This window comes from Agelaius tricolor, unplaced genomic scaffold, assembly GCF_023055355.1.
Source record: "Agelaius tricolor isolate 1412-34295 unplaced genomic scaffold, bAgeTri1.0.p SCAF_14, whole genome shotgun sequence".
Taxonomy (NCBI): Eukaryota; Metazoa; Chordata; class Aves; order Passeriformes; family Icteridae; genus Agelaius; species Agelaius tricolor.
Window position 1 is genome coordinate 16,976,773 of NW_027269274.1, and position 15,243 is coordinate 16,992,015.

At 66.1% G+C, this 15,243-nt stretch overlaps 4 protein-coding genes across 8 annotated transcripts in view; 3 read left to right on the forward strand and 1 right to left on the reverse strand.

Annotated features, from left to right (window-relative positions):
* The first annotated feature begins 20 nt into the window (after positions 1–20).
* On the forward strand, positions 21–5,112 carry LOC139596018 (acylamino-acid-releasing enzyme-like). The gene is made up of 22 exons (XM_071439965.1): positions 21–597; positions 1,139–1,268; positions 1,367–1,493; positions 1,569–1,662; positions 1,757–1,832; positions 1,907–2,070; positions 2,143–2,280; positions 2,369–2,460; positions 2,573–2,613; positions 2,702–2,823; positions 2,983–3,043; positions 3,112–3,209; positions 3,286–3,337; positions 3,421–3,509; positions 3,618–3,756; positions 3,833–3,916; positions 3,990–4,070; positions 4,148–4,236; positions 4,340–4,530; positions 4,608–4,710; positions 4,784–4,890; positions 4,959–5,112. Exons 1-22 carry the CDS (start codon positions 307–309, stop codon positions 5,062–5,064), a joined length of 2,475 nt encoding a protein of 824 aa, XP_071296066.1. The 5' UTR covers positions 21–306; the 3' UTR covers positions 5,065–5,112.
* Positions 5,111–9,896, forward strand: LOC139596019 (acylamino-acid-releasing enzyme-like). Its single transcript, XM_071439966.1, is given in 23 exon segments — positions 5,111–5,351; positions 5,354–5,410; positions 5,523–5,631; positions 5,704–5,833; positions 5,933–6,014; positions 6,108–6,183; positions 6,314–6,456; positions 6,659–6,796; positions 6,870–6,961; positions 7,053–7,093; positions 7,158–7,279; positions 7,451–7,511; positions 7,622–7,716; positions 7,799–7,850; positions 7,921–8,009; positions 8,220–8,361; positions 8,490–8,567; positions 8,640–8,720; positions 8,797–8,885; positions 8,976–9,166; positions 9,240–9,342; positions 9,416–9,522; positions 9,603–9,896. Coding segments are annotated over 23 exon segments (2,313 nt in total). The 5' UTR covers positions 5,111–5,255; the 3' UTR covers positions 9,742–9,896.
* On the reverse strand, positions 9,886–14,526 carry MST1 (macrophage stimulating 1). 4 transcript variants are annotated; one of them, XM_071439968.1, is made up of 18 exons: positions 14,340–14,526; positions 13,856–13,997; positions 13,586–13,698; positions 13,355–13,469; positions 13,010–13,146; positions 12,818–12,938; positions 12,603–12,721; positions 12,342–12,504; positions 12,117–12,247; positions 11,932–12,034; positions 11,682–11,818; positions 11,525–11,560; positions 11,331–11,442; positions 11,184–11,261; positions 10,972–11,118; positions 10,786–10,892; positions 10,203–10,342; positions 9,886–10,122 (listed from the first exon to the last, which is right to left on the reverse strand). In XM_071439968.1, the coding sequence occupies exons 1-18, from the start codon at positions 14,389–14,391 to the stop codon at positions 9,961–9,963; spliced, it is 2,115 nt and encodes a 704-aa protein (XP_071296069.1). In that variant the 5' UTR covers positions 14,392–14,526; the 3' UTR covers positions 9,886–9,960. The 4 variants fall into 4 exon arrangements, with proteins under 4 accessions (XP_071296069.1, XP_071296068.1, XP_071296072.1 ...); XM_071439967.1 differs by having other exon boundaries at positions 12,342–12,507; XM_071439971.1 differs by lacking the exon at positions 14,340–14,526 and having other exon boundaries at positions 12,342–12,507; positions 13,355–13,489; positions 13,856–13,873.
* A 412-nt stretch (positions 14,527–14,938) lies between these two features.
* DAG1 (dystroglycan 1) overlaps positions 14,939–15,243 on the forward strand; it is a 49,915-nt gene continuing 49,610 nt past the window's right edge. Inside the window, exon 1 of one of the 2 annotated variants that reach the window (XM_071439973.1) lies at positions 14,939–15,090. The gene's annotated coding sequence lies outside the window, so the exon portion shown is untranslated. The remainder of the gene's footprint in view (positions 15,091–15,243) is intronic. The other variant, XM_071439972.1, reaches the window with a different exon arrangement.

The following is a 15,243-nucleotide window of genomic DNA, read 5'->3' on the forward strand; positions in this document are numbered from 1 at the left end:
GTTGACCTCTGCCACTCACAGCTGGGCCGCTGGGATAGGGGGTCCCTGTGGGCATCAAGGACCCGATCTCACCTGCCTGGCCAGGCTGCTGGCTCTGGTGGGCTCCCAAGGGCCCAATCCCCGTTGGCAGGGCCACTGCGGGCACCAGTGACTAAATCCCACCCCCCTGAGCATGGGCCCCCGATGGCCCGATACCCCCCAGCCAGGCTGCTGGACTGGGGATCCCTGTGCCTCTCAAGAGTCCGATCCACCCGGTCCTGCGCATAGAGCCCCTGTTCTGCAGCCACCACCCCTGTTCTGCAAACCATGCCGGGGCGATCCAGAGGCTGCGGGGCCGCGGTCTGTCCCCCGGCTGCCGCCTCAGAGGGTCCCGCGGGCGATCCGGTGGCAGGGGACGACCACCGGGACACGTCGGGGGCGCGGGGGACCCCCCTGCCTGCGGCTGCAGCGCCGCCCGCGCCCACCGGGGGGCGCCTCAAAGCGGGAGGTGGCCCGAGCGCCGCAGCCAATGGGAGGTGCCGCAGGCCGGAGGCCCCGCCCCATCCCGGAAGTGCCGAACCTGGCCCCGACCCCCGCCGCGAGGACATGGAGCCGCCGGTGAGGGGATGGGGGGAGTGACGTCAGAGCCCCGGGACTCCCCCGCTGCCCCCCCCGTCCGTCCCCCGGGAGTCCCGTCCCGCACCGCCCCCCGCGAGCCCTGCGTCCGCCGACCCCGCTGCTCCGCTTGCTCTCCGGCTCGGCACCACGCCGGTACCCTTCCACCTCCTCCATAGACCCCAATTGCTGCAGGACCCTCCTAGGCTCCCTTGCACCCCAGGACCTGCAATCAGGATCCTGGTAGCCACGGGTACCCCGGCAACTGTCCCAGTGCCCTCCTGGTCCCGGCTGTGTACCCCAGGATCTGCTCTCCAGTGCCCTCCTGGTCCCTGGTGCCCCAGTAGTGTCCTGGCTCTGCACCCCCGGTACTGCCCCAGTCCTGCACTACTCTCCTCCCCCCATGTACCCCGGCTCTTCAAGCGCTGCCCCCAGTACCCCCCAAAATTCCCCCCGTCTATATTGGAGCCCCAGTAAGTGCCCCTGTGCCCCATTACTCCCCGGTTCGGGCCCCCCTCCCCTCCAGCCGCGGCGTGTCCCGCAGGTACAGCCACGTGCGGAGGAGCTGTCGGAGCTGTACCGAGAGCTGAGCCAGCACCCGGGGCTCAGCACCGCCTGCCTCGGCCCCGACCTCACCACCCAGTACGGGGGCAAGTACTGCAGCCTCTACACCGGTACGGGGATGGGGAGGACCAGGGGGGAAAGAGGGATCCGGGGAGTCCTTGCCTGGCTGGTGGGGATGCAGCTGGTGTCCTCACCCTGCTCCCTGCAGAGTGGTCGCAGCGGGACCTGGCGAGGGCTGAGAACATCAAGTTCTGCCGTCAGTACCTCATCTTCCACGATGGAGCCTCCATTGTCTACTCGGGGCCTGCTGGCACCTGCTCTGAGATCAAGGAAGAGTAAGTCCCATCCTGCCCCCCACACGTGGTCCTCGGGGAAGTGATAAGTGGGGGCTGATGGGCACTCACCCATAGGCTGCTGAGCCGGGAGTCCCCCAGTGGGATGCTGAAGGCAGTCCTGCGCAAGGTCCCTGGCAAGGAGAAGGAGAAAGAGAAGCAGTTCCTGGAGGTGAGGAGGGTTCTGAGGGAAAATGGATATTCACTGGGGTTCGGGGCTGGAACCACACTGTGTCTTGGGACCGCCCTGGCATCTCTGCCCCCAGGTCTGGGATCAGAACCGGAAGGTGAAAAGCATTGACCTGACAGCACTGGACAAGCATGGCAGCGTCTATGATGATGGTGAGGGGCTGGTGGATGCCAGGGAGTGTGGGTTTTCAGGGGACAGGGTGGCCAGTGCTGACCTGCCCCTGCAGACCAGTTTGGGTGCCTTGCCTGGTCTCACTCGGAGACCCACCTGCTCTATGTGGCGGAGAAGAAGCGTCCCAAGGCTGAGTCCTTCTTCCAGAGCAAAGCCCCCGAGCTGGGCACCTCTGATGAGGACATGGGGCACCCCAAGAAGGAGGATGCACCCGTCAAGGTGGGGTCTCCCCACCCTGGGTCAGCTGGGGGCTGGCTGTGTGGCTGTGGGGTTGACCAGACTGTGCCACAGGGCGAGCAGTTCGTGTACCACGAGGACTGGGGAGAGACACTGAGCACCCGCAGTGTGCCCGTCCTCTGCGTCCTGGACATCGAGGGCAACAGCATCTCGGTGCTGGAGGGCATCCCAGAGCACCTCTCTCCCGGCCAGGTCAGGATGGGGAGCTGCAGGGAACCAGAGAAAGGAGGTTTCAGGAGCCAGAAGCATTTTGTGTTGAGTATCTCCCCTCTCCCCACAGGCTTTCTGGTCACCTGAGGACACTGGCGTGGTGTTTGTGGGCTGGTGGCATGACCCCTTCCGCCTGGGGCTGCGGCACTGCACAAACCGCCGGTGAGTCCCTGCAGGGCACCCCACAGCCCTGCCCTGCTGGTAGGACCCTGCAAGGCACCAACCCCACAGCCTGGCCCCCTGACCCCACTGTGACACCCCTCTGTGCTGGCAGGTCAGCGCTCTTCTACGTGGACCTGACGGGTGGGAGATGCGGTAAGCAGTGCACGCCCTGATCCTGCTGGTGCCCTGGCTCCCCTGCCACCCCTCACCATCCCCTCACCATCCCCTCGTCCCCATGCAGAGCTGCTCTCTGAGGACACCAGGGCCGTGTGGTCACCACGACTCAGCCCCGATGGCTGCCGCATTGTCTACCTGGAAAACAATGTCCTGGGCCCCCACCAGCAGTGCAGCCAACTCCGCATGGTGAGCAGCACCAGGGGGACACTGGCAGGCACCAGGGAGGTGCCGGGTGCCCATGCTTGGTGGGGCTGGCAGGAGGGCAGCAATGTCCCTCCTTGGGCTGCAGTGGGGGCAGGCAGGCTGAGACCCTGCAAAACTTGCCCAATGCCATGTCTCCTGCAGTACGACTGGTACACCAAACACACCAGCACGGTGCTGGAGGCTGTGCCACGGCAAGCATGGGGTGAGTACAGCTCTGGGGGTGTTGGGGGAGACTCAGGGGGATGCTGAGTACCACCACTCTGATCACAGGTGCCTTCCCGGGAATCTACTGTGGCGCACTGCCAGGGATGTGCTGGGCGGCCGACAGCCGCAGGATCCTGCTGGACACGGCCCAGCGCAGCCAGCAGGTGAGAGGGTACTGGGGGACACAAGGGGGCCCTGGCTGGGTCAGGGCTCCGCTGGACTCTGCTCTCACGGCCCTAGGATGTATTCGTGGTGGACACGGCAACAGGCACCACAACTTCGCTGACAGCTGGTGAGTGACAGGCCAATGGGGCCATACTGGTGCCAGGGGTGGGGAGAGGGTCACACCTGCAGGTCTGACCCCCTCCTCCCCAGATTCTCCCCAGGGAAGCTGGTCTGTCCTCACCATCGACCGGGACCTCTTGGTGGCCAGGTTTTCCACGCCTAGCTGCCCCCCCATGTTGGTAAAGTCATGTCCCCAGTGCCCACCAGCCCCTTGGCATGGGCACTGACCCCTCTCCCCAGTGCCCACCACCCCCTTGGCATGGGCACTGACCCCTCTCCCTGCACAGAAAGTGGCAGTCCTGCCCACTGCTGGCCATGAGGCACAGACACAGTGGATCTGCCTGCAGGATGCCCCCCCTGTGCCTGGCATCAGCTGGGGCATCCGCACCCTGCAGCCCCCACCAGAGCAGGAGCATCCCCAGTACGGTGAGTGCCCAAGGTGGGGTCAGGCTGTGCTCCACCATCCTCACTGCTCCCTGACACCCCCTCCCTGCCTCCACAGGGGGCCTGGACTTTGATGCCATCCTGATGCGCCCAAGCGAGGGTCGTGCTGGCCAGAAGCCCCCCTTGGTCGTGATGCCCCATGGTAAGAGCTTGTCCCCCCCCCACTGTACCCCAGCCGGGCAGGGTCACCCCCCTTTTGCTTTTGCCATTTGCAGGTGGTCCTCACTCCGTCTTCACGGCCGGGTGGATGCTGTACCCGGCGGCGCTGTGCCGTGTGGGCTTTGCTGTGCTGCTGGGTGAGTGACACCAGGGCTCTGGTGGGGCGGGGTGGGGTCATGAAGGAGGAAGGGCTCTGACACTGCTCCCCATGCAGTGAATTACCGTGGCTCACTGGGCTTTGGCCAGGACAGCGTGGCCTCCCTGCCAGGCAACGTGGGCACACAGGACGTACACGATGTGCAGGTATGGCCTGGCACGTGGTCCTGGGGCACTGTGTGCTCCTGCAGGTGCCCTGAGAAGGGAAAGTGGGGCTGCCTTGCTCAGTGGGTGTTCCCTGTGGTGGCAGCTCTGCGTGGAGCGGGTGCTGCAGGAGGAGATGCTGGATGCTAGCCGGGTGGCACTGGTCGGCGGCTCGCATGGGGGCTTCCTGGCGTGCCACCTCATCGGGCAGTTCCCTGACACCTACCATGCCTGCGTGGTCCGCAACCCCGTGGTGAACATTGCCTCCATGGTGGCCACCACTGACATCCCGGACTGGTGAGTACTGCTACCCCAGCTTCCCAGGCTCCTTGCCATCCCGGCCACATATGTGCCCCCAACTCTCTTGCCCGCAGGTGCCTGACAGAGACAGGGCTGCCCTACAAACCTGATGCCCTGCCAGACCCAGCCCAGTGGACGGAGATGCTTCACAAGTCACCCATACGCTATGTTGACCAGGTATGTCACTGTCCCCATCCCTGTCCCTGTCCCCAGCAGCAGTGCCAGTGCTGAGGCTGTGCTGCTCCTGCAGGTCCGTGCACCCGTGCTGCTGATGCTGGGGGAGGATGACCGGCGTGTGCCCCCCAAGCAGGGTCTGGAGTATTACCGTGCCCTCAAGGCCCGGGGGGTGCCCACACGGTGAGTGGGGTGCTGAGGGCTTGAGCTGTGGGGTGCAGACACAGCACTAATCCCTGTTTCACCTCCAGGCTGCTCTGGTACCCAGGGAACAACCATGCGTTGGCTGGTGTCGAAGCCGAAGCTGATGGCTTCATGAACATGGCACTGTGGCTGCTCAAGCACCTGCAGTGCTAAGGGTGCTGACCCCTGCTGCTGACCCCCAATAAATGATGTAGTTCAGCACCCCAGTGTCCCTGGTGGTAGTGCTGGTACCGGTGTCATTTCCACTCCAGGAGCTGGTGGCCACTGGACGTTTCAGCTGCCCGGGTGTGCGGTTGTGCCATGGGGATGTGTTGGGCCGTGGGAAGGGTGAGCCCGGCCTGGCCATGCGGGGCAGCGGGGAGCGGCTGGAGGGCTGGCACCGGCCGGGCGCTGCCGCCGGGCTCCTCCCGCCTGCTTTGGCAGCCGTCCCACTGCGGGCGGCAGGCCCGGCCCGGCAGAGAACAGCCCCATGGCCACAGCGACCGAGAAGGGTGTGGAGGTGGGCAGGGGCCTCAGGGGAACTGTGTGGGTGGGCACAGCCCCGCTTCAGGCGGGGGACATGGGCAGGGGGTGAGCTTACCCACGTCCAGCATGTCCCTTCCTTCATCCAGGCGGCCCACGGCCCCGCTGCCTGCTACCGGGAGCTGAGCCGGTTCCCTGCCGTCACCCGTGCCGCCCTGAGGGCCGCGGCTGGGGGCCAGACCTTCCAGCTCTACACCGGTGAGTGGCGGGCCCGGCCACCCCCGCGCCTTTGTCCCGGTGTGAGCGGGCGCTGACGGTCCCGTCCCTCAGAGTGCAGCCGCCCCGATCTGGCCCGCCGGCGGCTCCTGCGCTTCGGCCGCCACTACAGCCTGCGGCGCACAGCCGGCCGCCAGGGCCTCGCCGTCAGCCGGACCGCGCTCAGCGCCGAGATCCACAGCCAGTAGGGCGCGGGCGGGTGCGGGATGGGGCGCTGTGTCTGTGCCGTGGCCGGTGCCCACAGCGCACGGCCCGCCGCAGCCGCCGTCCCTCCCGCCCTCAGGCTCCTCAGCCAGGACTCGCCCACGGGCCAGCGCCGCGCCGCGCTCAAACGCTGCCCGCCGCAGGGCCGCGAGCTGCTGGAGGTAACGCGGCTGTGCCGGTCGCTCACCGGGGCGGCCCGAGTGCCAGTGCAGGGCGGTGGCACCGTGTACACCGTGTGCCGCCCGTCCCCCCAGGTGTGGGACAGCGGGGGATGCAGCCACAGCGTAGATCTCACGGCGCTGGGGAAGCATGGGGACGTCTACACGGAGGGTAGGGCCCCTTCCCCATGGTTCCCGCCCACATCAGGGGGGAGGTTGGTGTGGCCAGCAGCCCTGGTGGCTACCTGGTGTCCAGCTGTGCCTGTACCAGTCTGGGCTTTGGCACTTCTTTGCCATGCCAGGGCCTTTTGCCTGCCTGGCCTGGTCACACTCGGAGACACGGCTCCTCTATGTGGCTGAGAAGAGCCGACCCAAACCGCAGCCCCCCTGTCCCTGGGATGTGCCAGGAGCAGCCTGGCCAGCAGCAGAGGATGAGGATGAGGAGGTAGGTGCCCCATGAGTGTTTTCAAGTGCACCCCCAACATGCCATGCACACTGTGAACATGGCACAAGTCCCTTTGGCACACCAGGCACTCCCTGAACATGCTGTGCACCCCATGAGTGCGCTGGACATCCCGTGAGTGTGTCATGGACAGAGCTGCATGCCTGGGGGCACTGGCCATGGGGCTGATGGGTCTGTGCCACAGGGCAAGCAGTTTGTGTACCATGAGGACTGGGGGGAGGCCCTGAGCACACGCAGTGTGCCCGTCCTCTGCGTCCTAGACCTGCAGGACCTCAGCCTGTCAGTGCTGGAGGGAGTCCCGGAGCACCTTTCCCCTGGCCAGGTCAGGACGGGGTGCAGGGAGCATCCCAGGGGATCCAGCCTGGGGCTGTGGGATGAGCCTGACTGTCACACAGGCCCTGTGGTCCCCGGATGACCGTGGTGTGGTGTTCGTGGGCTGGTGGCACAAGCCCTTCCGCCTGGGGCTGAACGCCTGCTCCAACAGGAGGTGGGTCCCAGCCAGCAACCAGCACCATGCCAGGATGTCCATGCAGTGTCAGCACAGTCGGGGTCCAACCTGACCCACTCTTTCCTCCCAGGTCAGGAATTTTCTACTTGGACCTAGCCAGCGGGTGCTGCGGTGAGTGCTGGGGCGCTGGGGGTGCCCGGGTGTCCCTGGGATGCTGACCCCTTGCTGCCCACAGAACTGCTGTCAGCAGAGGAGGGGTCTGTCTGCTCCCCCCGGCTGAGCCCTGATGGCCAGCGCCTGCTCTACCTGGAGGGGGCTGTGGGGGGGCCCCACCGGCAGTGTCTGCGCCTGTGCATGGTGAGTTGGGCCTCACGGGCACCAGGCATGGCTGTGCCACCTTGTGCTGCCAGCACAGTGCCCAGGTGTCACAGCCTCTCGTGGTGCCTGGCTGAGGTGGGGGTGTCCCCAAGCCTCTCTGCCTCAGTTTCCCCTGGCATGGGTCCATCCCTGAACACTAGCTCTCCCCAGCTCACCTGGCAGACAAGGCAGACAGTGACAGTGCTCGATGTGGTTCAGGAGCCCACGGAGGGTGAGCAAGGCATGGTGGGCAGAGCTGGGTTCTGATGGGGGACTGGTGCCACCCCCTGCCAGGTGCCTGTGACCCTGGCTCACCAGCCCAGCACTCTGCCCCACTTGCAGCCTTTGCTGGGCTCTACACAGAGGCGCTGCCCCCGTGGTGCTGGGCAGCTGACAGCCGGCGAGCCGTGCTGGGCACCCCTCAGCGGAGCCGCACGGTGAGTCCAGGGCATGGCAGGGCCAGGGATGTGACCACACAGCCCATGGTGACACTGCTGCCTGTGCTCTGCACCCCCACAGGACCTGCTGCTCGTGGATACGGAGGCGTGCACCGTCATCAACCTCACAGCAGGTACATGGTACCGGCCACCCATGGTGCTCTAGTGAGCAGCTGTGGTCACCAACACATGTTCTGTCCTCAGGGTCATCTGATGGGTGTTGGGAGCTGCTCACTCTCCAGTGGGACCTGCTGGTGGCCACCTGCTCAGCCCCCCACCACCCCCCCAGCCTGGTGAGCAGTGCCCTGGCACATGCGGCACAGTGGGATATGGCACAGCAATATGCAGCTAGGCACAGCTCAGTGTGGCACACCTGCCATGGTGTGGTGTTGCATAGGGAGGCATAGTGTGGTGTGGTACAGCCAGATCCAATATGTCACAGCCTTGGCATGGCACAGCCTTGTCACGGCACAGCCCCAGTGTCATCCATTGCCTGTGTCCAGGTGGTGGCTGTGCTGCCACCAGCAGGCCACGAGCTGCCCCTTGGTTGGGTGCCAGTGGAGGACACCCCAACCGTTCCTGGTGTCACCTGGAAGACCCTGACGATCCAGCCACCCTGCAGTGGGCAGGGTCTTGATGCACAGGGTGAGCCCCTGGGGGCCCCTGCTGCACCTCGGTGCTGCCTGGGTGCCAGGAACCCCAGGAGTGGCAGGTGGCAGGGTGCTGGGTGCCCAGAGTGGTGGCTGCTGAGTGGGACCCCTTCCCTGGCACAGATACCCAGGCTTTTGAGGCCCTGCTGCTGAGCCCCTCAGATGGCACACCACCGCACCCCCTCGTTGTGTGCCCCCATGGTGAGTGCAGGGACAGTGGGGACACCCTGGCAGTGCTGGTGGCAGCCCTGGTGATGCCCATGCTGGCCCCAGGTGGCCCCCATGCTGTCTTCGATGCCCGCTGGCGTCCGAGCATGGCTGCGCTGTGCCAGCTGGGCTTCGCCGTGCTCCTGGGTGAGTGCTGGGGAGCTCGGGGACATGTGGCCTTGTGTCCCAGTGAGACATGGCACCCATGGACCTGTCTCCTCAGTGAACTACCGTGGCTCCCTGGGCTTTGGCCAGGCCAGCATCAGCTCCCTGCTTTCCCGTGTGGGTGAGCAGGATGTGGCAGACACCCAGGTGAGGAGTGCTGGGCTGAGGGTGCTGGGGGGATGCTGCTGGGAGGATGCTGCTGTTTGGGTGCCAATGGTGGGTGCCCCATGGGTGCAGCTGGCAGTGGAGCAGGCGCTGCACAGAGAGCCCCTGGACCCACACCACCTGGCCCTGCTGGCTGGCTCCCACGGAGCCTTCATCGCCCTCCACCTCCTCACCTGTGAGCCTGAGCGTTACCAAGCCTGTGCCCTGCGCAGCCCTGTCTCCAACCTGCCCGCACTGCTGGGCACCTCTGACATCCCTGACTGGTGAGTGCCAACCCCATCCTGTGCCATGCCATGCCATGCCCCTGTGATACCTACTAGTGTGTCTGTGCTGCAGGCGCTACACCTCCCTGGGGCTGCCCTACTCTTTTGAGCGAGTGCCATGTGCTGAGGAGGTGGCCACCATGCTACTGCGCTCGCCCATCGCCCAGGCAGGCCAGGTAGGGCAGGGTGAGGATGGCTGTGGGGTGCCAGGTGTGGGGTGTCAGACACCCACTGAGGGCAGTGCTGCAGGTGCAGACACCGGTGTTGCTGTGCGTGGGTGCTCGGGACCGGCGCGTCAGCCCCATGCAGGCGCTGGAGCTGTACCGGGTGCTGCGGGCTAGGGGTGTGCCAGCACGGTGAGTGGGGTGCAGGTGGGAGCTGGGAGGGAGCTCTGGGGTGCTGGATGGGCATCTTCCTGTCCTGTCCCTCCCCACAGGCTGCTGTGGTACCCTGAGGGTGGCCACGCACTGGCTGGTGTGGAGACAGAGGCCGATGTCTTCAAGAACTGTGCCCACTGGTTCCTCCAGCACCTGGGGCAGCCTAGGTGGGATGGGACAGGCCAGCACAGCCCCTAGTGCCCACAGTGGTCCTGGGCTATGCCAGCCCCAGGGTGACTGCTGGCCCTGGGGACCACACCAGCACCAGAAGCAGATGGAGTGAATGTAGCCAGGGGCAGAGATGTCGGTTGGGGTTTGGTGTTAAATAAAAGTGAGACCCTGTGCAGTGTCAACCCCTGTGGACAAGGCTGTGCCTTTATTGTGTAGTGGCAGCTATGCCAGGCTGGGAATGCCAGCTCAGCCCATCTTCATCACCTTGTAGATCCAGTCAACATAGAGGGAAACACGGATGAAGAGGGCGGGCAGGTCAGTGCGGGCACACACACGGGAGGGGGTGATCACCCCCTCCAGCACCCAGCAGTCGGCGGTGAGACAAGCCAGTGGTCCGCCATAATCGCCCTGTGGCACGAAGAGAGTGATGTCACCCTGGTGCCAGCACCTTCCCGCACCCAGGGGTGGGTGTCCCCAGCCCAGCTCACCTCGCAGGCTCCCACGCCAGCACGCAGTGGGGCAGTGCACAGCTCGCTCTCCTTGAGGCGCCCCCGCAGTGCCCTGTTGCACTCGCTGTGGGCCAGCACTGGCAGCCGCGCCACGTTCAGCACACTGCCGTCCGCCGTGCCTGCGGGCAGAGAGCGTGGGGCAGCGGGCACAGGAGGGAGCACCAGTGTGCAGGGATACAGGGGAATGGCACAGGCAGGGGATGCTGTGCGCAGGGAATGCATGGACAGGACGATGACATGGCAGTAATGTCACTGCAGGAGGATGCGGAAGGGAGATAATGTGGAATAGGGATGCCATGGACAGGGTGATAGCAAGGGCGAGAGATGCTGTGGGCAGGGGGATGGAATGGGCAGGAAAACACCATGGAAGGGAGATGCTGTGAGCAGGGGTATGCCAGGCATCTGGGGGTTGCTGCCGGCAAGGGATACTTCGAGCAAGGGATGCTGTGAGCAGGGAGATGCCATGGACATGGGGATGCTGTGGGCAGAGGGGATGGAATGGCTTTGGCAGGGGCTGTATTGAACAGGGAATCCCCCAGCAGGGGCTGCCTGTGACAGGTACCTCTGGTTTCCCCCCAGCCGGCGATCTCGCAGACAGTGCCTGCAGGCACAACATAGCGCTCGGGGGGCAGGCAGATCAGGGCCACACGCCTGGTCAGAGCAGCTGGCCTGTGGCAAAAGGGGCAGTGGGACAGTGCCAGCCTGGCCAGCAGTGGAGCATGCTGGAGGCCAAGGCACAGCCACTCACCTTGCTAGCTTCAGCATCACCAGCTGGGACTCAGAGGGTCCGCAGACAATCCGCACGATGGGGATGGTCTGTTGGTCAGGATCCCCAGGGCCAGGGTCCTTGAAGAGTGTCCCCAGCTGCACCTCATAGCCCGTCAGGTCGGCATCGCTGTGGGACAGGGACATGAGGGCACAGGGGGGTCCCACCACCCCACGCCCCAGCCTCAGCCTTACCAGGAGAAGAAGCACTGGCGTGTGCTGATCACCCACTGCTCTTTCACCAGGGATCCCCCGCAGAAGTGCACACCAGCCCTGTGGGGACAGGGGTTGAGCTCTGGGGGACACTGAGTACATGGCAGCGCACATGGGACACCCCCTCACCGGTTGCGGATGCTGACAGTCCAGGGCGAGTTGCCAGGCTGGCCACCAACGATGCGCCCCTTCTGCTGCAGCCTCTCCTCCCGCTGGCCACACTGCTCAAATGTCACTGTGTCTGTGGGCAGGGTGGGCATCAGCTGGGGCTGTACCACCAGCACCCACCCCAGAGTGCCCACCCAGGACCCGTGGGCTGCCACCTGTATTCTCCATGATGGAGGGCACTGTGCTGCCAGCTGCAGAGAGAAAACAGAGGGTAGCAGTGGCACAGGATCCAGCCACCCCAAGGGGACCAAAACTACCCTGTGTGTGGCCAGGGTCCCCTCTAGCTCTGCAGGGATGTGGGTACAGGCTCACAACAGGGCTTGATGGCACAATAGTCGAAGGGGGTACGGGGGTCCATGGTGTAGCACCAGGGGCCATGGCTGTCATCATCGGGGTTGCGGCAGTAGTTCTCCTCCAGGCGTGCCTCAGGGTGGGTGGCAGGTGAGATCCTGCCAGGAGGCAGTCACCATCACTGTCACCATCCCCATCCTCATCTCCAACTCCACCTCAATCCCATCTCCATCCCCGTCCGTGTATCCACCACCCCCTCTCACACACTCACTGGGGCACGTGGGGTGTCTGGGCAGCCCAGGGCTGGCAGGTGATTCCCTTGCGGGTCTTGCTGACGTGGCCGTGGTAGTGCTTGCCGTGGCCGTGGTAGCACTCTGGAGACAAGCAGGGAGAGCTGGCATCCCTCACAGGGGCAAGGGGCTGGGCACCTAGGGACAGGTGCCTGGGGCGGCTCACCTTGGGCATCCTGCTCATCAGGGCACCGGCGGATGTGGAAGCAGAAGGCGATGCGGACGGTGGGGCGGGAGGTGAAGCACCACGGTGCCTCTGATCCATCGGGGTTGCGGCAGTAGTTCTCCTGCAGGTCCCTGGAGGAGGGGGCACATGGCTGTCCCCTCTCAATCCCACACTCATGGGTGCTGCCCAGCACCACCCTCCTGGGGTGCACAGCCATCTCCTTACTTGCACGGGTACTTCTCAGGCACAAAGTGGTGCTTATGGGGCACCTGGGAGTCCCAGCGCTGGCAGGGGATCCCCGACACAGTAACATTCACTTGGCCACGGTAGCCTTCACCCTTTCCCCTGAAGCAGCCGTTGGTGACGTTGACAGGCCGTGGGCGTTTTTCTGCTTGTGTGGCCAGAGAGAGGGGCAGAGTAGCAGGGTCAGGAGTGGCACCCAGGACCCTCAAGGCCCAGCAGCGCACGATGCTGGTGGGGACTTACTGCAGATGCGGATGCGGCAGTACTCGCGCTCCCGCTCGGGGTCGGTGGTGTAGCACCAGGGCCGCTCGGAGCTGTCAGGGTTGCGGCAGTAGTTGTCATCTAGCCCCTTGTCAGGGTACCTGGGCCAGAGACAGGGAGCAGCAGTTGGGGCGGCACCATCACCCCAGCACCTGGCACTCGAGGGCAATGCACTGCTGGGGACTGGGGGCCAGTACTTGTTGGGGTGGTAGGGGTGTTTGTGTGGGTGCTGCAGGTCCCAGCGCTGGCACTCCGTCCCTGATTCGGTGTGGTCCACGGTGCCACGGTAATCCTCCCCATTGCAGGTCATGCAGACAGCTGCCAACAACTGCAGAGCTCAGTGTGGGAGAAAAATAGAGCACAGGGTGATCCTGGGATGTGGCACTCACCATCCTCACACTTCTTTATGCCGCAGCTCTGGTGCCGGACATTGGGATCAACGGTGTAACACCAAGGGCCCCGCTTGTCCCGGTCAGGGTTTCGGCAGTAATTCTCCTCCAGCCCATTGCGAGGGGATGGCAGAAACCTGCTGGCAGCAGAGTGGGTAGGAGGGCTGACAGGAATCCTTTGCCCTGGAGCGGGCACAGCAAGGATGATGCACCACCCCGTCAGTGCCATTGCCCCCAAGCTGTACCCATTGCTCCTGTGCTATCCCACACTGCTCCCACCCCATTCCCCATTGCCCCATGCTGCCCAGGGTAGGTGCCATGGGACAGCCAGGGACACGGGGGCACCTGTGATCATGTGGTGTTGTGGCTCGCCAATGCTGGCAGCGCAGCCCTTTCTCCGTCATGGCCCGTGTGCCGCGGTAGCTGGAGCCATCGCCCCCGATGCAGTCCCGCAGGTAGTCTGAGCAGAGCCAGGCACCTCTTCAGAGCCCCAGGGCCGGGTCAGAGCAAATGGGCAATGAGGAGTCCTGTGCCCAGTCTGTGGTGTCCCCATGCCCACCCATGGCACCAGCCCACCTTTCTTCTGGTACAGGTCATAGTGGATGTTCTTCTGCAGCTGGATGCGGGGTGAGTGCTGGGTCCAGGGCAGCAGCTGGCACAACTGGCTCTGCTGGTCATGGTGGAAAGCCCTGGGAGGCACAGCAGGAATCTGGCATGGCACTGTGTGAAGCCAGGGCCAGCAGGACCTGGGTCACACACGTGAGCACCCAGTGTCCAAGTGCAGTGACCCGGTGTTGTGGCCCGTGCACTCCCACCTGCCCCAGGGTGGCGCCGTGTCCTGCTCACCGGCAAGCCAGGCTGGTGGCACAGCGCTGGGCACACTGCTCCGCAGTGCCCTGCTCCGGCAGTGGTGGCGGTGAGTCCACAGGCACTGCCAGCAGCTCGGTGGCTCGCAGGCGCTGGAAGTCATTGAGGGGTGAGCGGTGGCCTGCGGAGTGTGGCAGGAGCTCAGTGTGCCCATGGGGGCACAGCATGAGCACTGGGGCCCTGTGGAGTGTTGGATCCCTGCCCCACAGAGGAGGATCTCTCTGTCCCACAGAGCATGTCCTATGGAGGGGGGGAACTCTGTCCTATGGAGCAGGGGATCCCTGTCCTATGTCCTGATCCATGTGCCCTGGAGCAGGAGGGTCCCCGCCCTACATCACCCGCTGCTTCCGGCACCCTCCGTCCGCCGTGGGACGGGGCATGGCCTGCAGGCTCCCGGCCCGGCCTTGGGCCCCGCACTGCCCAGTGCCCTCCAGCCCCATGGCGACCCAGCCTGGGGCCCTACCTGAGCCCAGAGCCGCGGCCAGGGCGAGCAGGACCCCCAGCACGGGCTGCATGGCGGCGGCCCCGCGTTCCCGGGCCGCTGGAGCTCCGGAACGGCCCCGAGCAAATATTTGCGGTCAGGCTCGGGCCAGGCGGGGCCGGGGTCACCCCGCGGCGGGCACGCGTGGGGCCGGGCGGGGCCAGGTCAGGGGGCGGGACTGAAGCGGAGAGGGCGTGGCCTGGTGCGGCGGGGCGGGGCCAGGCGGGCCTGGGGTCACCCCGGGGCGGGCACGTGCGGGGCGGGGCCTGAGCGGCGGGGCGGGTTCTGGCGGGGCCGGGGTCACCCCGCGGCGGACCCGCGAGGGGCGTGGGTGGGGCCTGCGCGCAGGAGGCGGGCCCGGAGCAGCGGGGACGGGTCCTGCGCCAGTGAGGCGGGGCCTGGGGGTGGGGTGGGGCCCTGGAGGCGGGGCAGGGGGCGGGGCTGTTCGACGGGCCCCACGGGAGCGGGCGGGGCTCTGGGGCGGGGCTCTGGGGCGGGGCGTGGCCGCACGGGGCAGCTTGGCGGGGCGGGGCGGGGAGGGGCGCGGCCAGCGCTGTAGCCGGGCGCCGATTGGTCGCGGCGCGCTCGTGCCGCCGGTTGCCAGGCGCCGCGCGCGCGCGCCAGCCCCGCCCCCGGGTACGTGCCCGCGCGGGGTCGCGCTCGCGCCGCGCCGCCCGCTCGGTGCGTCGGGGCCGCGGAGCCGGCGGGAGCGGGGCCGGGCCCGGCGTGCACGGTGAGAGCGGGGACGGAGGAACCGCGACCGGCCGGAGCGGGGCTGCGGCGGCACCTGCCGGGCCGCCCTGCCCTTGGCGGCGGGGAGCGGGGCTGGCGGCGGTGGCGCGGCCTGGGCAGAGGCGCGGCGGGCCCGGGCCTGGCGGAGAGCGGG